This window comes from Callionymus lyra, chromosome 5, assembly GCF_982586985.1.
Source record: "Callionymus lyra chromosome 5, fCalLyr1.hap1.1, whole genome shotgun sequence".
Taxonomy (NCBI): Eukaryota; Metazoa; Chordata; class Actinopteri; order Syngnathiformes; family Callionymidae; genus Callionymus; species Callionymus lyra.
This window is the reverse complement of record NC_141822.1, coordinates 29,536,608-29,560,640: the sequence shown is the minus strand read 5'-3', so window position 1 is coordinate 29,560,640 and position 24,033 is coordinate 29,536,608. Positions and strand designations below refer to the sequence as shown.

The 24,033-nt window shown below is 38.9% G+C and overlaps 1 protein-coding gene across 2 annotated transcripts; it reads right to left on the bottom strand.

Moving 5' to 3' along the window:
* Positions 1–4,415: 4,415 nt before the first annotated feature.
* On the bottom strand, positions 4,416–23,614 carry LOC148080182 (aryl hydrocarbon receptor-like). Of its 2 annotated transcripts, none has more exons than XM_087791792.1 (11): positions 23,214–23,614; positions 21,670–21,857; positions 18,216–18,328; positions 15,918–16,007; positions 14,314–14,431; positions 13,500–13,630; positions 11,484–11,683; positions 11,298–11,407; positions 9,894–10,035; positions 8,698–9,829; positions 4,416–6,230 (listed from the first exon to the last, which is right to left on the bottom strand). In XM_087791792.1, exons 1-11 carry the CDS (start codon positions 23,252–23,254, stop codon positions 6,081–6,083), a joined length of 2,415 nt encoding a protein of 804 aa, XP_087647918.1. In that variant the 5' UTR covers positions 23,255–23,614; the 3' UTR covers positions 4,416–6,080. The 2 variants fall into 2 exon arrangements, with proteins under 2 accessions (XP_087647918.1, XP_087647919.1); XM_087791793.1 differs by having other exon boundaries at positions 4,416–6,226.
* Positions 23,615–24,033: the final 419 nt, after the last annotated feature.

Genomic DNA, 24,033 nt, shown 5'->3' with positions numbered 1-24,033 from the left:
TGTTGATTAAAATGTAGGTCCATCGAGGTAAGTTTTGATCTTTGGTCTAAAAGCTCTGAACAAACACACACACTCACCCACACACACTCACACACACACACACACACACAGATAAACACCGCACACACACAGATAAACACCGCACACACACAGTGGTATTGGCAAACATCAGTCAGAGCCTCTGGACTAACTGTGGACATACTAAAGGTCACTGTGATCAACCACAGCGACCTGCAGGCATTAACACAAACACCTGTATTTGACCTTTTATCTCACCGCATGTCAACTACAACTAACAAATGAACACCGTCGTTCCACGTCAAGCTGCGAGAAGACCCGAGTGACCCGAGGTCCAGGATCCAGCAACGCTCTCCTGTGCTTGGACCTGACCGTGCTAGATGACAAAACATCACCGTGGTTGTAGCGAAGCACTGTGTTCCTGCTGGATCACGACCTTTTCTACGCCAACAGTGACCTGTTGTGAGCTACACTGATGTCGCCCGCAGTGCAAAGTTAAAAAATGCACAAAAGTTGATGACCTTCAATTGACTGCGTGATATTTTGAACTCTAGCAGTGAGTAAAACTGGAGACTTGACAGGGACAGCAGCGTGAAAACGACACTGATGCTGCACTAGTTTACTCTGTGGAGTAGAATCCTGCTGAGTCAGACAGTAAGGTTGGTCTGAAACCTGTGTGTTAGTGAACAGGTAAAATGGTTAATGATCTGAACAAGAGGATTCAATAAACAGTGTCGCAATCCTTGGAAGAGTTGTTTCAATAATAAGCTCAAACTGAGGTCATGCCAGGCGTTTTAGACACTGAGACAAATCAAAAGTGGGATGGTAAAGATACTTAACGGCACTAGTTCGGATATAAACAGTAAAAGTAAACATACTGAAAATCAACACAGGTGTTTTTTAGAGGGCGACATATATCCCTCATCATGACGATGTTTTGAAGTCATTACTTTGTAAAGTTTTCCACCGTCTGAAATCTAAGAAAACAAGAGGTTACGAGAGCGAAGTCCATTATGACATAATAATGGGTCCCCAAGAGGTGGAGCCTTCTGGGATTGATGACACGTGGTGACAAATCTTCATGCTTGACCAATCACAGCAGAGTGGGTGTGGTTATGGTAAACAAGATTGCATTTCCAGAAAAAGTGTTTTCAGTGGGCGGGGCTTAAGTAAATTTCCTAATATAAATATTTAAATGAAAAGAGAGTTTTGTATATATATATATATATATATATTGATGATACAATAGAGTCCAACATCAATTTAAGAGACACTTAAATCAAGTCATCAGTTCACCTTTAAGAAAAACATTATTGAAAGGTGACCAAACCTGATAGAAACACAAGGAGAATGCAAAGGAAGCTAAATTGAAGTGTACAAGCAGGAGTGAGTGAAGATGTTCTTGTATTTCTACAGATGATGCTGTTTTTGCATTAGGTGTTGGTCAGGAAGCTGAAGATCTGCTGGTCTGTGCATAATCTACAGTGACATCCTGTCGTGGAGGTGGAATATGTAGAGTGAACGTTATACGTTTATATGTTGTCTACTCAACCAAAACTATATTTGATGAACTCAAACTTGACACATTTTCTACTAAAATGAATCATTGTATGTTGGTGTTAAAGCTTAAGGAGGCAAACATCAGGTGTGTACACACAGGAATGTTCCTGAAAGGAGGTTGTCTGCTCCACACATGCTCCTATTACATCTCACGGGGGAGAAAATGTCCTGAGTGGTTGTAAAGGTCTTCAATATTTGATAAGTCGTTCCCCCCGGCAGCATGAAGGAAGAGACCCGGGAGACCTGAGGTGTTAAATATCTGGCCTGATTCAACATGTTCCTGCACACTACATTAAAGATCCCAGCTCGGGAATGATAAACAAGAGTGACACGTTCAAATAATTGTCTAAGACCATAAATGACAGCAGGACGAGCCAAAGAACTTTCCTCATACTCACTTGTCATCAGGCTCTCCTGCAGTCAGTGTCCTTCAGGGCCAAAAGTCAGACGTTGTCTCTTGTGTCTCCTCCACCTCACCAGGGAGGCAGCAAGGACTCATACCACCAGAAGATCTACTTCGAGCCTCTCTGGGATGACTGACCTTGTCCAGAAGATCAGGAAGAGCTCACTCTGAGGGAAACTCATTACAACCACTTGTATCCCTGACCTCGTTCTTCTGTTCGTCTGTCAAAGCTTTTGAAGACTAGTGTAGCCAGTATAGGGTTCCATTGTTGGGGTTTGAAACAATTACAACTGAATATACAAATTACTAAACACTTCCTGTGAAGCGTATTTGGAATAAACCGTATCAGAAAGTGCATTAAATAAAGAACACATTTTTGCATGGCTGATAATAGATCAATAATAAATTAATCTTATTATATATGCCTTAATTAAAACTTAATAAGAGACTATAAAATATGAATGAATATATGTGAGGCTTCAACAGATTCAAAGCTTGTTCTGATCAATCATCTGGTTCCATCTATGGTGAAGAGAGAGCTGGAAGTCTTTCTTCTTCGTTGCTACTGTTAGTGTTCTGTCTGGAAACACTAGTGTCTCATGGATCATTGACTTTTAACAGTGGTTAAAATGCTAAATGTGTTCTGCATCATGAAGTCAAAATAAATACAATAATACTGAAAAACATGTAGAATAAGGAATAAAGGACTGACTTAAGTGTTTATGTGAAGTCATTTTCCCTTAATGAGGCTGATCCCAGCACAGCACAGGTACAGAAGCTGATGTTCTGAGTGATTCCCCAAACAACACGTAAACACAACAACAACAACAACAAGCAGCAAAACAAACACAGAAGTTCTCCTGGGTGGATCTGGTCTACTGCGGTCCACATGGAGCTACTGGAGGCTTAAGTGGGACACACAACATCTCGCTCGGATGATTGATCACGTCACAAACGGGCAAAGTTAACCGGCGGAAGACGGCGGGGGAAGAAAAACTCTCATGAATGATTTGGGGAGTGTCATAAAAGATGCAAGGTCAGCGGCAGCGCTCTGCACTCAGGCTGCACCGTGTTAATATTATTCAGCTGAGATGAGACCGCTTCATGCATCGTCTGTCCTTGACCGGTGAGATAAACATTACATCATTGTTTGGAAGATAAGGTAGAGGACAGGAAAGGAAGAGTTAAACCCCTTCTAAACCTCCACTATGCTGCTCCGTGGACTTATAATTCATACGTGCCCTCTTGATGGTTGCAGTGTCGGAGTGTGTTACCATGACCTCACACGTCTGCTGGTGCAAAGAGATGGGGGAGTGTTTGGCTAAAAGTGTCACTATCAGCATGTCGTGCAACACTTGGATGTTCCAAGTCTCTGAGGTCCAAGTGATCTTTTCTTCAGTGCTGCGGAAACATGTCTCTGTTATCAACCTTTAGTTTGTCTCTCGGTGGAGGATTGTCCTCTCGTCCCACTATATAAACAACTTTTGTCTTGTAGATTTAGGGTTTTTATCATCAACCTGTGTATTTTGTTGAAATATATATTTTCTCAGAGGTCATCTGGAGCCTGGCTTGGTTCATGGCTTCACGGCTGCTCCTGCTTTACTGTTTCTCTTCCTCCCCCTCTTCATCCCCCTGTTTCTCTCCTGCCTCCCCACTGGTATCAGCAGAAGGGAGTTCCCACTAGGTCTGGTTCTACTCAAGGTTTCTGCCTGTCACACATTTAGATAGGATGGGACTTGTTTTTCTTTTCTCTTATAGTGTTTTTGATCTGTTACGTGTCTTCAAATAAAGATTGAATTGGAAGGAAAATATTTCTGATACATGAATCAAATCAATATTCTGACAGTCAATCAACTGCAAATATATTGTTGGTAGATTCTGAGCCTGACTTTAGCTTCACTTTTATCACATCACCTGTGAGTATAGAACTCTGTTTCAACTCAATCTGTTCGCAAAACAATAGATTTCAACGCTGATGATGGGACAAGCATCGATATATTTTAGTGGTGATTTAAATATCTGTGAACCATTTGAAGATTCTACTATTCAAACCCACTGTGTACTGTATATTTCAAATGCTAAAAATTGAGGATAATAGGGTACAATATTATTTTTCTTTCGTGCTTTTTCTATTTTGGCGTTCATAATATAGAGTCCTCTTGTACCTGCTGGAGCTGATATGATCACAGTAAGATTGAGCTTGAGTGTCTTCTTCATGACTCACCTGATCTATGAGAACATGCAGGGCAGACTGGAGGGGGAGGAGCTAATGAAGGGGTCATGCTGGACAGGTGAGGTTTAAACTGTTGTCGACAAAGAACAACACTTTGGTAACACAAAGTCTTTATTTCCTGTCCAACTACAGTACTGAAAACAACCCAATCAAATGCATGCAAGAAGAAAATATATAAAACTAGCAAAACAATATGTTTAGTGCATTTAAGGATTTTCTCACATCATGAAATTATTCTGTGCAGGTGAATAAACAATGGCAAGTGCTGACTCACCGCTATGGCACTGTATCATTGGGACTTGGGAAAAAACCCACGATAACATCACACCTTTAAATGCTCTTCTTAGTGCTTCATTTCAAATACAAACATATAACCACATAAACATTTTCTTTTTTCACTTTCATATTAATAATCAATTTGATCTGCTTTCAACAGACGAAGGTTGGATTAGGTGCTAAAACTGAAACAAGAGGGCCATTCTACAAAACCGCAGACGTCATTTTGATTATGTTAGACATATACAGCTCAGATATACATTTCTACTAATAAAAATTTAACAGCCCCTAGATTTCAACTCAAGCTGGCACTGTTATTGGCTTGCTAAGCTATTATAAAGTTAGGAAAGTGTCTTTATTTATATATTTAACCATTATTTATATATTAGTGTCATGGGTGTCTTATTTTTTTTAAATAATTCATATTTTGTTTTCTAGTGAGAATTTAGAATAAATATTTCAGGTGCTAATTCTACTCAGGACCTTCCATAAATGGGTAAATTGTCCACGTTTATAGTAGAAATGACTAAAAACACTAGTTCCAATGACATTGGACTACAACGATGTTTATTATTTTAAATATATATTGACAAAGGCACCAGCTTGGTAGAATGGCCCAGTGAAGCACCTTCTTAAATTCTACAAAACAAAAAAATATGTGACATTCTAAAGGAACATCTGCAAAAGGTACACTTTCAGAATCTCCTCTCTTGAGTTCACTCACTTCTAAATGCTCTGCAGATTTGTGCTGGTGAAGAGGAACTTTTAAATGCTTCACAGGTCAATCCATACACATGTGTCTCAAACTTGATTAGTGGACGTTTAAGTAATTATGGCTCTACTATAAAGAAGTTTTATCTGGTCCGCCGCTCTCATGTCAGGTATTTGGCTTTGTGTGCTTCCAACATTGTCAAGATGACGGTAACACACGGGTCGGATCAATGGGGAAAAGAGTCCAGCAGCACCTCTATACACTTCCTGCTCTGCCTGTCGTTATCTATTATTTACAGTTTGGCTGCTAATGGATCAGCGGGTGCAAGTACATCCATTCAGTGGGGGTAAGCAAGGGCAAGTCCGCCAGACACTGAACAGCTTTCAACCAAAAACGTCTTCAAAGGTGCTTATATTAGAAAGCACTGATATATTTATAAACCAGCAAAGAGCGAAACAATGTGACGGTTGTCAGATGTTGAGATGTTGTCAAACCTGATCACTGATCAAAAAGCCATCAAGATCTGTCAGTTGTTGAGTTCCTGATGAAAACCATGGATTTAAACCTTTTTGTCATGTTATGAATATACCTGGACAATAGCAGTTGTTTTGGAATAGTTACATGAATAAATAGTTTATTCACAGTTTATAACACGCTCGGAGAGTTTGGGCAACTCTTTACTCGAGTACCTTTCACTAGTGCCAGTGACAGGACACGCTGGTATATATCATCAAATTTAACATTTCATATCTTTTTTGGAAATCCCCCCAAATAATTCAGAGCAACATAAATCCATAAAATTGCTCAAGAAGAACATCTTTACCAACACACCATCATGAGCACTGAAAGAAAAAGTGACGACTATCTCAATTATTCCCTCAGTGGAAATACCCCGATTTCTGGGAGTCTGGAAGTCCGTTGGGACACGGCGCTGTGATGTCAGCAGCTGTCACCGCGTTGCTGTTGGGCATTAGGCAGCTCCGGTTGTAGGTTGTGTTTGCAGCATTGAGCAGGCGGCCGTTATCTAACTGGACACAAAACCAAAGACATTTAGAATTTCTGGGATGCTCTGGCGGAGCAGAAGACTTTGAGCTCGTAGCTGTTGCGAGTCTGAGGATTGTCTGACAATCCTGTAAACAGATTAAGTCTCTGTATTGGACTGAGCTCAGGTAAGTGACCTAACTCACAATAATGAGCTTCCAACAATTAAGAGCTTCTATTTTTACTCACATTGTTTTAATGGAGGCGCTTCAGGCCAAGAGGGACCTTGTGATTCTTATCATTGTGTTGTTCATGGGGTGAATTAAAAAAAAAAGTGGAACAACCATCGAATAAATACACAACAATCCGAGGAAATATAAAGAGGTAAAGCTGAATATATTAAAAAACAAGATTACATGATACACAGATTTATCGTATACAAACTTTGAGTGATCAAACAATAAAACATTTTAAGAAATGTAGGTTTTAGGGAAAATACAGTATTGAACATTTTTATAGAAAGACGTTGTGATTTTGGTTACATTTTTCAAAACTTAGCATATGAATATATGCATTCAATTGTTAGTTCTAACGTATTTTGATTCAGGTTTTATTATCATTTTAATATATATTTTCTTAGGAGCTCATGGGGTCCAGAGAGGGGCTATAATTCAGGTCCATTGAGGGTCTCTTCCTGTCCAACACTCTACTACCCCACCCAGGCCTCCTCCTCATTGTCTGCCTTACAAGGTTTCGGGGTTAAGTGCGACATCTTATATTGAAAGGCCTCAAATCAAAGTATATTCGAGTGGACTTGTACACCGGCCCCTCCCCCTCCATTCACAGCTTTGGTTAATGATTTGGGTGAAATTGTAGGTCAGAGCCGATCATGCTCCACTGGTTCGCCTGACACTAGTTTTTCTTTAGCAACAGTCACTGACCCTGAAGAATAACAGTTGAGGCTGACGGGGTGGGGCAGCTATGAATGGATGCCAGGGCTGGGATGTCAATGCGGTCTGACTCAGGCCCCTCCCTGGCTCCATTCTATTCATTATTTTACAATTATTTTCTTTCTCTGGCACATTTGCTCATATTTCATTAGATCTTCTATTGTCAGCGCTCAGTTTGAGTTTAACTCTGAACACCAGAAATGATCTTCATGCTTGAAAGAGCACAGTCCTGCTGGAGAGCCTAATGATGAAATAACATCCACTCACTAATGGAGTTTGTCTTCTACGCCAGCTCGATATACAACTGTTCAAGTGGTGATTACAACAAATCCAAACAGAAAGAAAACATATTATTTCACTCAGATATACCAAACCTCTGCTCATAATGTCTTGCGTTATGAGGATTCATAAATGGCAAAACACCTTTTTAACTCAAACTAATGTGTTGTCTAAAGTTATTAAGACAGATATTTACAGAAACACAACACCTAAAATGATTTTCTCATATCAAACAGATGACAAGCATGAACAGTGCTGAGAGTAAAGACAGAAAACGTGACTTTGATAAGAGAAGACAGAATCAGTCAAGAAATATAACCTCTTATCTCTCTTATCTTATTTGTTAAGAACTGATTTGTAAATCACAAACACTCATATTAAGTAAAATTAAGATTAAATCTAGATCAGGTACACAAACCATTGACTGTCTAACTGATTCACAGGCTGCTCTATCCATGGAACATGAACACTATCTGTATTATTATCACATTTGCAACAAAAGTTACATTTAGATTTGTCTCAAAACTAATACTAACATGTGCTATTCACTTTGATCTATACATTTTAGGGCTGTGTCTTAGCTACACAACATGTCGGCTCGCATCATCAGTCTAGTCTGCGCTCGGTGTCGGCCTGAGGCTGCTGCCTGCTGATTCGGAATAAAATCTATTTCCATTAGGAGGACGAAAGAGGAGCAGCACTGCTTTTTGTCTCTTCTTGGAAATTCTTTTTTTACTCATGTTCAATATTTTTACCATCTCAAGATGGGCAGTAGACTGTAGTCTGGATCAGGTCACAGTGCGCCCCAGGGGACACGTGTGGCCCTTTAAATGTCTTTCTGCAGCCTCTATTAAGTAGAGTAAGTCTGGTAGAGATGGAAAAATACTAATTTATCTAAAAGAATGCAATTTTTCCACTTACAAGGCAGAAGAAGCGACAAGTAGAAGCAGTAGCATTTATATATTTCAAGACATGATTCATATTTATTCCTCTCCAGCCGACGCTCATAGAAGACAATTTACCAGGATGTTTACATCCTTCGCTCACCGTCTTCAGTCAGTGGGCGTGGTCACAGATGAATGATTGACATGTGTCACAGTCAGACTAACTTCAAATTTGGTCTCACAGACCGAAGCTCTCATCATCATCGGCGATGTATTTGAACATGCTTGAATGGAATCTATTGAAGTCTCTTTCTCATTTTTATAAAATGGTTTTCGGTCAAAGATCTATAATACTCATCATGTTATTTAGTCTCAGTGCGACCATTACACTACAGACTCACCTTTTCTAGATCTTGTGAGCTGGTGTTGAACAGGTTGAAGGTCTCCACATGTTGATCAGAAAGCGCTAAAAAGTCTTGGAGCTCCAGTGTGTTCTGAGCAGGACGCTCCGACAAACAGGAAGTCGGCACCTGCTGCAACATCTGCTGCTGGAATTTAGGGTTACCCTGTAGATATAGTGGCAGTGGCGGAGCAAGACAAATGTCACCCAGTCCTGCAGGAGCAGTGCTGGAATGTATATGTCCACTGCCTTTGATAGGAGAAAAACTATAAGTTTCTTTCGGGCTTCCCAAGCCCCGTCCCAACTCCCTCAGTGAATGTTTATGCTCCATGTAGAATGGAGGAGAGGGCACAGTTAAAGGGAGTTGATGTAGGTCCTCGCTGGCTAAGCTCCACAGGTCATGCGGGGCAGTAGTTTGTTCACTAGCTGGGATGTTTTGCTGCACCTGGCGCGGGGTGGGATGAGCCATTAAATGCTGAGTAATGCTTAAGGCTGTCGATGTTGGGCCGTTGTTGAGTCTGGCCTCAGACTCGTCTCCCCTGGTTTTTAGAGAGTCTTGAATGAAGGAGAGGATCTCGTTGTTGGTGAGGAGGTCTCCGAGAGTGGGGATTTGGTTGGGATCCACCTCCACTTGAATCATCCTCTCATCCAGCAGCAGCAGCTCCAGGTCCTCAGCGTTAAGGCCCAGGTTTTCAAGTGCGTTGAAGAGTTCACTGTTGGAGCACAGCTCGTCTCCATCCAGAGAGAGATTGTCCAGTGTGCCATGCAGAGGGTTATAAGCAGTGGTGCCTGCCTCACGTCCATCTGTCAACACATGCAGGTTGTCGTCCGTCAACCACCCACCTAGTTTCTCCACCGGATCGGCAAACAGGCTGCAGGGAATCTCAGGTTTCGTGTCCGGCTGGCACACATAGACAGACTCGTCTTGGCTCATCAGTGCTTCTAACAGGGACTTGGGAGTAGATTCCTCCGATGAGGCTTTTTTCGAGTAGCTAGCTTTGGTTTTACGGTTGGCAGGGTCAGGGAAACCATGCAGAGGATAACTGGTCTGGTAGAGCAGTGCCTCTCCCGTGGCAAAGGTGAAAGGAAGGTGCATGGATCGTTTCTTCAGATGTTCCCCTCCTTCTTCTTCCCTGTGTCAGTGAACCTCACGATGAGATCATTGGGTAATAACTTCAGACACTGCAATGTACTCACGCCAGTGGCCTCTGGGTGGCGATGATGTAGTCTGGTTGGCCATTTTTGTAGACAAGTCTGGCATTGGCCTGGACCCACTTCCAGTGGTTGGCTTTGGTAAGCAGGCGGAAGACAGTGAGTCCACTCTCCCCCGTCTTCATCACTGGAATAACATCAGAGGGCATGTTCAGGCGGGCTTTATTTTAATCACATTAATACAGCTCAAATATGCTCTGTGACTGTTTTTTTTTATCCATATACTGTCTAAATACAAACAACATTTTTTTTTATCTTTGTATTTTCTGGAACATTTTAGATCAAATACATTATATAAAAATGCTTATAAGAATGCTTTTGCACAATTGTCCTATATCACAGCTATTCAAGTTAAAGCCCCCAGGCCAAATATTTGGACGGGTCCAATCACCCATAAATAGTGAGTATGTTATCAAAAATTTGAAGAGCTCGATTTTAGATAAAGCAACATGGCCCTTTCAGAGTGACCTAGAGTTGACACAGAAAACAGAAGATCTAACGACGAATTGACCGAAAAATATCTACACAAAGCAAATGCCAGAGGCATTCAGATGTGCCCTTTATGTAACGATGTCTGCCCTGTCAACAATTTGTATATAGTCAAAATATATACTGTAGCTGTACACACAGAAGTGGTTAATGATTTAGAACAGTACGTATCATTTTTAAAAGTTGTGCCTCAAATTTAACAACAGACACACAAGCTGGACATCCTTCTCAAATCTGGCCCATTTTAATAGCCCTGCTCCATTTCAACATTAATCTCCCATGTTTGCGATGGAAAACAAATCTACCTGGAAAAATGCTGTCCTGGCTCGAGTGTGTGAAGAGTCTGTTTTGTCACTGAGTTCAGTCATTTGAATTAGTGTTGCAGTGAACTCTGATACTTCATGGATGAGGGTTGAGCAGTCATCTGATTATATATGAATATATTGGAAAGAGAATTCAATTGTCGGTGGAAACGGTAATAGAATTGAATGCAGGATTTATGTGAAACATAGAGGGTCTGTGCATGCATGACTACATGCTGTCTGAGAGCAGTGATGAGGGTGTTGTGGGTGCTATGGTTACAACTAACCAGGTCATTGGGTACACAAGCTAAGTAGGACACTTGACTCTCAGTCAAGAGATTTTCCTGCAACAGCAGAGCTGTTATTTGTTTATTGTTGTAAAATTGTTGAGCCACATACGGGTCAAACCTCTTGAACTTACTGCTGAGGTGGAACCAACCTTCTCACTTCAAAAACAAAGAAAGCCAAAAAAGATTTACACAATCGATTTAACATGCAGCACATTCGTGAACTTGAAATCATCTCTTTGAAACTAAACCATATTTAAACCATCATAGAATACCTGTGTAGATATATTGTTCCTGAAGGAGGGACTTACTTCTGACGTGGTTCTCTGCACAGTAGAGCATGTCGGCAGCGTGGATGAACTGATATCCTGAACCTCGAACTCTCAACTCTGCCTCTGTGTAACCTAGAACAATCTTCCCCCTGAGGTTAGGGCAACACAGTTGTGAGCTTTTGTGTTTCACAATTGTGTAGGTCATTGTGATTGTTAGTGACATACTTAGCATCACAGGCCATTGGAGTGAAGTCAAGCTTGTGTTTGGTCCTGAAGATCATGTTCTTGGTCCTGATCTCCAGGATGGCTGGGGGCTGCAGGGGCGTGGCTATGGCAAAAAGGGCAAGCTGAGGCGAGGCCCTGCTCGCACTCTGCTTGCCGCTCTGACCGTGAAGAAACTTGAGACGGCCTTGGATGTTAAGTGCCTGGAAGAAGATGTACACCATTATAAACACGACTTCACAGGTCACATTAGAATTCTTTTGCTGTTATAAAGAAAACACACAAACAATCACTGCATTATTCTGTCGATGCTTCTGTTAAAACATATGTGAATATAAATCTTACAGAGGATAGGAATTGGTTAAAGCTTTTCTATCCTGTCAACCATCATTGTTAATTCATAGAGATACAATTACAACTAGGGATTTCACTCACCATTATGTCATATAAAGAAAATTGTAACATTAAATTATGATTATTTGTATGAAATGTGTTCTGAAAACGTCCAAAAAATGTATGTCCACGGAAAAACAATGAAGAATAGCTTTAACTGAATGTAAAACAAATATTTTGCTGTGTCCAAAGTAAAATCCCCCACAAAAGTAATTCAAGATAGCCGTTTATAAGAGTGGATTAGATATATATTGAACTGGGTAGATATTAATGAAGTCATTTTCTTAGAAACTGTGGACGAGTGCAACCCTGGTTTGTTTTTCAGTGATTTCTCTGTCAGAAATATTTAGTACAAATTGCAGCATTTTTAGCTTTACTGTTGTTTTTTTGCATTGTCGTTTTTCTTTTACTTAATCGTGACTTGAGTTTGATTTATTTTATTTAAAGCACATTAGAAATAAACTGTATATGATTTTACACATTCATAGTGGAAAATCCCATATTAATCATGACGATCATAATATTGTGATTATTTCAATGATGTTACTATTATATTGAAATAAAAATCAGGGCTCAGTCCTCATATCAGATCCATCACCATTGGTTGAGCGTGTTGTTGTAAATGTGATGCATGTCGATGGTAACTTTGGGCAGTTCCATCAAACAAGAGAACAGAGAAGGTGAAGAACAATTGATAATTATGATTTGACGAATCGTCTCAACCAGAAGGTAAAATCAGTCCATATTTTGGCTTGAACCAGAACACTGACGGTCTGGCTTTGTGTCTCACAGCTGCAGAAGCCATTGGAGAGGTTTAAAACCTAAAAACACTCTTAATGCTTTGTTGCCACCCTCCACTCACACTGGAGTATCGTGTGAATCGCCCCCCCCCACCCGCCTCTCCATTAGCTCTGGTTAATTGACCTTGGTGGGTTTAAGGGTCTACAGTGGTGATGTCAGGAATCTGGCCCTGAATAGCAGTGGGGATTACAAAAAAACAAAGCCACAGCAGCCAGGGGACACAAGCAGAGACCCCGGCTTACTGCTCACGCAATTGTGACGGAAAGGCGTTCACAGGTTCGACACCTCAAGAGTCCCAATGGAGGGTCTGAGAAAGCAAAATCAATCACGGCTTTGACCTCAATTTTTCCTTCTACAGAGAATACATAGTGATAAAACCTGAGGGGTTCTTCTTGTTTTTCTCAGTTTGAGATCTGTGTGGTGGGAAAATGTAGACCTGGAATTTCATAGACACAATATTTTCACTGTCCTTGAAATGCTCTTTGCAGTGATTGACGTGAGTAAGACAATGGACTTGTTACTATCCTTTGTCTGCATTTATGAATGTTGCTTATGAAAGATGCACCAAGTCACACTTGGTCTGAAACCGAAGCTTCCACCCTAACGTGGTCTGTTCCCGTGTGCTCTGGGTGGTAGGAGGATTAAGACCCTTTTCCCCACGACCCTGAGGCTCTTAAGGCGGATTACAGAAGTAAATGGTGGCTTCTGATCCTGAGGGACTCTGAGGTGGCACGCCATTCTACCAGTACCGCCTGCCAGGCCCCAAAACATGTCCAGCAGCAGAACCCTTGATTTAAAAAAGAGCTGAAATTCTGGCATCCTCACCAGGAAGCCTGATGAGTTGTCTAAAAGACAGCGGAAGCGGCAAACAAAGCAACGCTCCAGGAAAGATGAGTTTTCGGGCGGAAGGTGGTCTGGGTGGATGTTGACCAGCGAGGAGGGTGTCACATCTCCATCTGTAAACATCAGAACCATGATCAACAAGATACATGCCGCTTGTGTAAAAGGTCAAACAAACACACTCATTTAGCCAGTAAGAAGGCTGAAGCTAGGTTTTCATATTGCTGTACATTTGACCAATAGGGACAGACTTCACTGTTATAATTGACTTATTCTGATGCGATTGTTGGCGAAGAACTCTAAATTGAAATAAGTTCTCTGTCTACAGTTTCATTTAAATAAAAAATTATAGGATTTTGTTTGAGTAGTGGTACACATGTATTCCGTAAATAAACACCTTTGCTTATGTATTAAGAAATAAGACTTCTTAAAACATAAGTGAAACCATCCCAAAATCCACAAAACTATAAACCACAACATATTAATCATATTTGATCAAATAATTAAATTAATTTGATCAAATAAAATAAAAAGATAATGAGTGTTGTTTTTTTTGTGTTCTTGTGTTGTCTCTGGGTCAAGATGAAATCACAAACACATTTGCTTTCGGCCCTGAGACAACACATGGGTTGAAAGGGGAAGGGACCAAGTTTGTAGACATCAGAGATTGCCAAAAAAATGACAAGGCAAAGTATCTACTCTAGTTACTGAGTGTCATGTCAGTAATAGCATAGTGACTTTGATTGGGGCAGCTCACATACACATTTTAAACCACTAAATAAACAAGTGGTTTACTGACCATCTGAGTCTGAAGGAGGTGAAGCTTGTGGGTTGAAGGCCCAGTGCAGGTTCCTCCGGAACTCCTGCTGGTCTTCAGTGTGGATCACCTCGAACACACTCTGGTGCATCACATCAGTCTTGTAGGGCAAAAATAAAATTAGTTTAATTAATTAATTAATTAATTAATTAATCAGTTTATAATTCAAAAGTGAGAGAAAACAAGGTAACAGTTATTACTGCATGTCTCCTGCAGACCTCTCTGTCCAAATCCCATGACTCAGTCTTAGAAGCGATGACTATCAATGATTAATATTTTTCCAGTCAATGACTTGTCTCCAGTCCATGTTTTGGGTCTTTGGTTAGACTGTGAATGCCTGGATCTGTCTGGGAGAACCTTTTGTTTGGACAAAAATATTGTGAAAAAAATTTGAGGCGACATTTCCCATCACAGCTGAAATGTTTTGGTCACAGGTTAGTGAAGGTGCCAACCCGCCTCGCTCAGGATCAGCCCTGTGATTGGTTCTTGACTATGTTTTCAAACACCAGTGTCGCCACAGATATACATGTTGTAGCCAGATGAGCCCAGACTGGCCTGCAGGAAAAAGCCGCAACAACCACTTCTCACTTGTCCATGTGTGTGCGTGTGTGTGCATGTGTGTGTGTTGGTAGCGTACAGGCATTTAGGCTCTGGGTAATTGATTGTCACATTCTCCAAAATGAGATTAGGAAAGAGGCAGCTACACAGCCTTGTTTCCATATGTGCACAGGTTGGCACCCTTACTGAGGGGCTGACCTGATCTGTGTTACATCTCATCTTCACTGCTGCTCTTCCTGATTCCACACGTCTTCATTCAATGTTTGATTATTAGCTGGTTAACTGATCTGACAAACTTTTACTTTTATGTGGAAGAGGATACAAGGCAAATATTACAAATTGACAAATTGCTGGATTGTTTATTTCCTTTCTGTTATCTATTCTAGTTGGTGACACTTTAGAGTCTAAAAATATTTTATAATAACACTTTTACCTAAAGGGCAACTAATGTTTTGATTTAAGTTTCTCTTAATTAATTAAAAATTAATCTTGGAACTCTATTGTATCATCAGTATTTGTCTCTTTGTACAAAACTCTCTTTTGATTGAAATATTTACATTAGAAAATGTGCTTAAGTTTGTCACCGCAATCCTAGAAGTCTCCAACTCTAAGGTACTCATGGTATAGACAAAGCCGGCCGTGATTACAGATGGCTGGAGGAGGAGTGAAGACCATTACGCCATAATGGGCTTTTCTCTCGTAACCTCTTGTTCGCTGAAATTTCAGACGGGGAGAACTTTATAAAGTAATAAATTCAAAACATGTTCATAATGAGGAACTTACTGCACCTGGAGATGAAGACTTCAATATTTGAAAAATGTGAGTCAGTTAGGAGAGTTTCACATTAGTTGCCATTTCATGCAACTGGATTTGATGAATCTTTGGACACCCTTTTATCTACCACAGGATTGGCAGTTTGAAACGTAGGATTTAAAGGTCATCACGTACTGACATGATTTTCAATACATATCCACTTGTCTCCTGACATTTTAATGTTAACAGTGTGTAGGTGCAGTGTGTGGTGTCACCTGTTGGAAGCCCAGATAATCCTGGATTGTGGTCGAGCAGTAGAAGATGATTCCGTTTGCTGTTATCACCAAGACGAACCCATGCAGAGCCTGGTGATGTAAGAAACAGAGAAACTGTCTTGGGCTGGATGAATGAAAACCTGGTTTAAGCAGAACACAGAGCAAGAAATTGTGTCCAAAAAACAGGATCTGTTAGATGATATAAACTCGGTTTAGGCCAGTTCAAATGTCCGACTTAGAACCCAATTGAACATTTCACTCTACACTAGTCTTCTTCCCCTGATTCACTACACAAACCAACTCTCTTGGTTTCTATTTTTAATACAGAACGAAGCATCAGAAATACTGCAGATGACAGTTTTGCTCAAAGCAGTGAATGAGCAAGAGAAGGAGTTCAGGAAGAAGTCATGGAGAGGAGGAGCAAAACTGGACGACTATCAAATTGAACAGGTTTCTTCCTCTAGCTGCTCCCCACTGTTGTACCCGGGGGGCTTGTTGGTGAGGTGATGACAATCTCGCCAGCGTCCTGCCAGCACCCGCCTACACCTCGCTATAGACAACGGGCAGCACTTCAACACTGCGCCACTTTTAAACTTTAGGTCTGAAAAGGCTTTCTCACATGATGAATAATGGAATTTTCTAAAAACAAACAGTCTCACTTGCTAGCTGTGATGTATGACCTCGGCCAGGCCAGGTCAAATGGAAGATGAAAACAAAATGGTAGAAAAGTTTAGAAGTCATATTGTGCATCAAAAATAATGCGACCATTCAGTGAATAATGCGATAAAATGTCAAAAGGTATTTCGGTGTATCGAAAATTACAAATTGAAAATATAAACTAACAGATTGTGTTGGACTCATTAAGAGTAGACCTCAGGTTCTTTGGAGTCATTCGTCAAACATCAGCCTCGTCAGCAAAAGATGTGTATAACCATGTAAACACGACCTCCAGTGTGCAAGCACGACGGCACAGACTAAAAACAAACCCACACATGAGCCATGACTGTGTATAAATATTTACTAGACACTCATCTCTGTGCAAAAAAACATTCCTGTCCCACTCTCGTGGTCTGTCGACTCCAGAGATATGTGCATGTGTGTTTTTTTGTTGTGTTCACAGGATGACGCTGCTGACTGGAAGCTAATTGTGAACAAAACTGAAAACACAGCTGCTGTTAATCTGAACACCTGAGCTAATGAATAGTTGTTCCATATACACACATGCCTACACACACATGCACTCACGGATGCACACACACAAGAACTGAATAATACATGTCCAGTGTTTTTGTATAATTCATAGGTCAGTGTCTGTAATGGAGGAGAGCATCTGAAAACAAGAAACTGCTGCCCTCTGTACTCTCACTTCTTAAACCACATTTCCTCTACTCTATCGTTCACCTTCTCACCCTTTACCTCGTCCACTTACTCCTCTGATCCTTCAAATCTCTCGCTCAGTCACAGGGCAGATGTTTGGGAAGGATGAGTGTAAGGAATGAAAGATGGTAAAGGAAAAGAAGGGATGATGTTGAAGAAGTTGAGAACAAAGAAAGGTGGTGAAGGTAACAGTGTTGACAGTCTGAGACCACGAGGCAACATCAAACACTTCATTCACATCTGCACTGTCTCAGCATGCAACTGTCTGGCTTCAGTTGAACAACATAGAATTTGTCCAGTTTTAAATCTCCTCTTCTAACGGTATACAGAATATATATGGTCACAATCTGACCCATTTTTTTCATTCTGTTCAAGTGTATATGTGTATCTTAGTTTTGTGCCAACATTAGTACGACAAATTTAAAAACATGGGAAGATCACAATAGCAAGACCATTTTAAAAGTATCTCTGAAAACAAGGATTCTCTGTTCTAGACTCTAACATCAATTTAAATTTCTCGAGATAAACTTACAAACCAAAGCTTTATTGTCATATATACTAGTCTCCCTAATTGTTAGATTTCAGAAAAGTGAGAATCTACCTTGAGTTATAATCAATTTAAACACATTTTAAACATATTGCAAATACTATCTTAACTATTACTACCTACTTTACTTAATATACTAATTTATTTTAGGCAATAGATTTATAAAAAAAAATGGAGGAGGAATATGATCAATAATAAACTTTGAGTAGCTTGTGGATGACTTTACCCATGAGATAAAACAAAAATGTTGCCCCTCATTTGAGTGTGAAAAGTGTGAGTAGGCTCATCATCAACAGTAATCATTCGCTAGATCGAGTCCATCCTGCGCTCTTTGACATGTTTCTTCAAACGTAAAGAACTGACATCTACTGTACCTGTAGCAGAATCTCTCCTTCTGATAGGCAGCCATTGACCTGCTCTGGTGTCTTCTGGACAAATGGAGCAACATTCCTGGTCACACCACTGGAATGCTGCTTCTTGAGGGCAACTAGAAATGGAAAAAAAAACAAGATTGAAATTTATCATATTAACAATCATATCAATCTCATCCATAATCTTATGTTTTCAGACATTTTCATCTTAAAACAATTTCTTCTATTCGACACTGAACTAAACACATTTTTATTTTTATTTACATCATAAATGTACAATTGTCCAACATTTTCAACTTTAGTCAACCAAATTATAACCTGAAAACAACTGTGTTCAAGTATTATTTCTATCCCTGTTTCATACTTTCCTATTTCACTAAACATATTATTCACTTCAATCTTAAGTTTATGATTTTTGTTTCATTTATAATGTAACGTGAGGCTGACTTAACGTGTGTCTCATGTTCTTCATGAGATCATTATGTATGTTCATTTTTTATTGTTATGTATATATTTTATGTTTAATGTACACGATTTGATTGTCATGTGATCATGGATGAGTGTCATGTGAGCATTATATTTCCAAATTCATGATCATTATGAGTTTTTAGATTATTACTTTTCAGGAACATTCTGGAGGTTATTTAAAAGTTGAGTTGACAGGATGATAATATTACGAAAACTGAAATGAAATGATCATTTAATTGCACAATTCTAACCACCCATTAAACAATATGGCAATGGGATGAAAAAATATATGAGTCAGAAAAGTCATTACAATAATAACAACACAAGTAATGAATAGAAAAATGTGAGTGTAGGTGTGAGAGTTTATGTGCATGGATCATTTATTTAAGGTTAGAGATGAAGAAGAACATGTTGAATTATTTATTCTACAATCTCTATTTTACGATAAACAACCTTATATAAACTGGCCTTGGTTTTTTGTAGTCTACAGTGACCAGCAAAGCAAATGTTTATGATACATTTATCAATGTATAATAAAATAGAAGCACAATATCACTGCTGGAGACAAAAAAAGACAATAAAGTGTTCACTAAATAAATCCCCCTCAATAACTAGTTGTTTGAATAAATATGAATCAAAGAAAGAGAACCTCTATGAGTTAACTGCACAGTTTGTTACTCAGCATTCTGAGGCATCTCCACGGACTTTGACCCTTGAACGAAACAAGCGAGGCAGACACTGGAGACATTAATAGAAGAGGAATTGTTGAACCGGCTAGACAATACACAGGCCAAGAGATCGAGTGCATAAATTGTTTCTGTATCAACACTGATAAATGGACGCTTTCTCTGAGATGGGGTCTAGGACCTCTTATGCTGGCAAAACAGATGACAGTTTTGGACGTCAAACTCATTCACGTTGACTCTTGATGAGATGTTAGATGCACACGACAGTTTAAGATTAATAAAGAAGAACTGAGACAGGCTTTGTGTTCAACCGCTTTGATCCGCTATAATGTTGAATAGTTCTATCACGGATGAGAGGAGCCAGTGAGAGAGCAGAACGTGCTCAACAGATCTCAAGAACTTGTTTGTTTTGATAAGAAACATTGGTCGATTTTCAGCTCATATGATCTGACCCTGCCAATAATAAATAGTATGTTTTAATAAAAATAAAAAATTGAATTGAATTGAAGTAAAATACTCACAATATAATCATACCACTTCACATGATTACAATTAATAACAGACAATTAAATCATTTATTATAAATCACTACTTTTGAAATATATAGATTTTTTTCCTGTTAATTCTCTAATATTTGCTCTCTTCGAACAATGTTTCCCAACTTTACTGATTTGAGCAGAAAAGTTAAGACTCAAGATAGCATTTTATGTTGAATCAACATTAAAAACTTGTTTGATGAGAAGAAATATTGTCTAACATTTTTGAAAACTAACAATTTCTCTAAACAACTCGTTAAAAATAAACCATTATTAACAAACAATGCAGCTAAACAGTTCCGTAAAGAACCTTTAATCTGTTCTGAGTACTTGGCAGATGGCTGCAGACAGATGTGAACAGACACACACACAACACAAACACACACATGCAAAGGAAGCATGTTTCCTTGTTTGCTTGTGTCAAGTGTGCAACTTATGCTTCGTCCAAACAGATTTGCTGCTCAACGTCCTACAGTGGCTCCGACTGCAGATGACAATGTTGCATGGACCAGTTTATGAGTAAAGTGATTCGAAAATAGCTGTCGTGATTTTTTTAAGTCCAGCACTCGCATCATTGTCAATAGTGTCCAGATCTCCATCAGACACAAAACAAAACCGATGATGGACGGATCATTCCAAGGTACTTGGAGAATTGAGACCACAAAAAAAAAGAAAATATTGATTAAACACTACATATGGGGCTTATATGGCGTATATCATATTTTATTACTGATTATCAATGACCTGACCACAACCAATAACACAAGCCATGTAATGCACTGTTTCTATTCAAGTTTACTTTAAAGGAGTCACATTTTTTAATCAAACTTTTCTGATTTAACATGAGTTCCAGATAAATACATTTTAATCTGGTTTGCCTCCTCTGTGTTTGAGTCAGACACCTCAATAACGGAGCAGAAATGATGATGGAGACCTGTTGGCAAATCTGACAAATTCAGAAGTCTGTGTTTTAGAAGCAGACTGAGTAAATGGGCCTTGAGTGGATTATCCTGCTGCAGTTTAATTCTGAGGGGCTTTCATGTGCAAGCTCCTCCCACCAGATCTGCGAGGACCCACCCCCTCCTCAGACCACCACCAGGATGGGTCGTCTGGAGGCTGGAGGCCAGACGACTGACCTCGGCTACGTTAACGAGGGTCCCCGTCATCCCATTAGGGGGTGGCAGGGTCTGACCAGTCATGTGAGACAGTTTCTTCTCCACCCAAGACATTCTCCACTCCAACAAACAGCAAATCTGCTCTCGGTTCGGCGAAATCATCCGAAATATTCACTCGCATTCACAGTTTGTTGATTTTAGCAGATTATGTTTGCTTTCTGCCCAAGTTGTTGAGTTTCTGTGAGTATTTTTCCAGATGAAAGTACTTTTTTATAAACCCACTCATGCAACTAGGAATACAAATTATTGTTCTCATTAAAAAATGAGACCTATGCTATTATTTTTCATGCAAACAGCACGTCAACACAAGCAGAATTATTGAATAACAGCTATTACTGTTAGCATCACCGTTCTCATCATACTGCTGGTCAAATGACCTCAAGAAACCAAAAATATACAACACATGTGTGGGCGTGTACATCTCTGGAATATACCACAACTCTTCTGCCATATCTGTTATTATGATGTTATTATTTGATTTAATGTTTAAAATGTTTTATAACCAAGTATTAATAAGAAATGTGAAAATGACATGTTATTATACATATTTTTATCTGTGATTCTGAAAAACATGATAGAAAAGTTTTATCACCTGAGAAGAAGCTCTTGTTCCGCAGGAAGCTGACACTGAGCCGCAGGATGGACAGCTTGTCCAAACTGGACACCACATCTTCAGGGAAAGGCAGCAGACCGGCCAATCGGTCCAGCTCTGAGTTCAGACGGTCCCGATGCCGCTTGGACGGGTTGGACTTGGCCACCTCTGAAGAAGCTGCTTTAACCCTTTACCAGAGGCATCAAGAAGATATTTGGTCAAACAATTGGCCGACAGATGAATGACATTTGTTTTAGATTTAGATTAAACTTAATGTTTGATGAACATTTGTTTTTATTTTATTTATTAGGAATAAGTTAATTTTCACTATTTAGTATGCAATGTGTGAAATTTGTCAACGTTTACAACCACTTATAAGTAACCACTAGCCTGATTTCTTTCATTTTGACAATTATTTGATTATTGTGTTTTTATGATCTATATATATTTCTTAATTTTTTTTAACATTCCATTTCAGATTTCCTTGCCAAAAAAATATCTTTATATATATATAGTTGAAATACAAATTTTACATTAAAATTAATAAAATGTAATTCATTTTCTTCTTCGTATTTGTGTCACAGATAATCCTAATTTTGTACAATACTGTTCTTCATCTACTTCATCGTCAAAGGTTCTTCATTTAAAATGTAACATTTCCCATTTAATTATCCTATTTATATTCTTTTTATTTTATTTTATGTTAACAGGACTTAATTATATAATTTGACGTACGTATTATTAAAGTTGTTAAATATTTCTGCTACTTTTATTAAAGCCATGAGCCTAAATTAGTTTCACAAACTTAGACAACAGTAGTTAAAATATGTGCTTACTATCTCACAACTTACTCTTTGAAAAGTAATTATCAGATAAATAATTAATTTATGGAATAAATAAATCAGCTTGAACTTATTGAATTACAATAACAATGTTAAAGTAATAACAACTGAAGTGCAGATTATAACATAAACAGAAGTGTCTTTTAAAAATGAACTTAATTTGTTAATTTATTATTTCTATATCTTAGCTGCTTTTATTTACAGCATGTTTCATATGTATAATATGAATAAAAGAATCCATGTTCTCAGTAACATCCCTGTACTCGTTAAGCGAGCCACACCTCATGACGTTTTATTTTTTTAAATATAAATATATTACAGTACGGTTTAGTTTTAATTTTTTTATTAGGAATCATTTATTAAAATAAAAGGAAATGTTCCAATTTATTTGTTAAATAAAAATTATATTGCGGTTTATCAGACGTTTTAATTAAATATTTCATTTCAATTTTTTATATAAAATAATAATATATAAATAATATTTCTCACAAGATTACGTATTATTTCGTTTATTTAGCTTCAATTGGGTTCATTTATAGATAAAACAGACTTTTTTAACAACAAGTAAATATCAAGGCTATTAAAGTAAGACTTGCCAACGCTAATGCTTTTGACGCGGCTTTTTTTTTCTCATTTATAATTATTTGTAAATCATAATATTTGTAAATAATTTCCGCAGAACAATATATTTAAACTTTCTACCCCTTCAGCACTGGTTTCCTCCGTTTCCGTCCCGCGTACATGTTGAGTCGCTTCACCGTCGAGGCTCCAGCAGGGTTAGGAGCAGCATGTGATTGACGGCTCCATTAGCAGTAGCTCCAGCTTAAGACGCCGCTACAGAAAGTAGACCTGTGACGTCACTGCATACTGAGGCTTCAAGAGGCGTTTTCAGGTGAAAATAACGAGTCCAGCGGGAGATAAACTAGTTAAAATGAATTAAATCCACAAGAAGGTCCTCATACTTCCCGCCTACATATCTGTGCGCCGCCGCGTCCAAATATCACTCTCGTCAAAAGAAGACCGTATTATAGAATTAGGGACCAGTTAAAAAAAAAGAAATATGTATATATATATATATCATTTTAAATATCTAAAGTTTGTCAACGAGCCGCCGTCGGTCCCTGTCCTCTGACTCCTCTCTCCGTCTCACCTCATCTGCTTCAGGACGTCTGCGCGGCGGCGCGCTTTACGGGTAACGGCACTGATTTAGTGTCGGGTGCGCGCAGACAGTCAAACATAATCCAGATAAAACGAGAAGTAAAAAGAATAATTTTAATAGAATAATAGAAAAACGGGGGGAAACAAAATTAAGCAGTTCGTTACTATTGACAACTGAAATAGCAAAATGTAAAATGTATCGCGAGCGTGGTTAAATTGACAATGTTAATGTGATTAATTTAGTTTATTATTTACTGATACCTATATTTGTTAACAAAAAATGGAATTTTAAATTCTATTGTATTTTCCCCATCACTCGTTGGTCATTTTAATTTTATATAAAGAAAAGAAAAGCGTGTTTTTC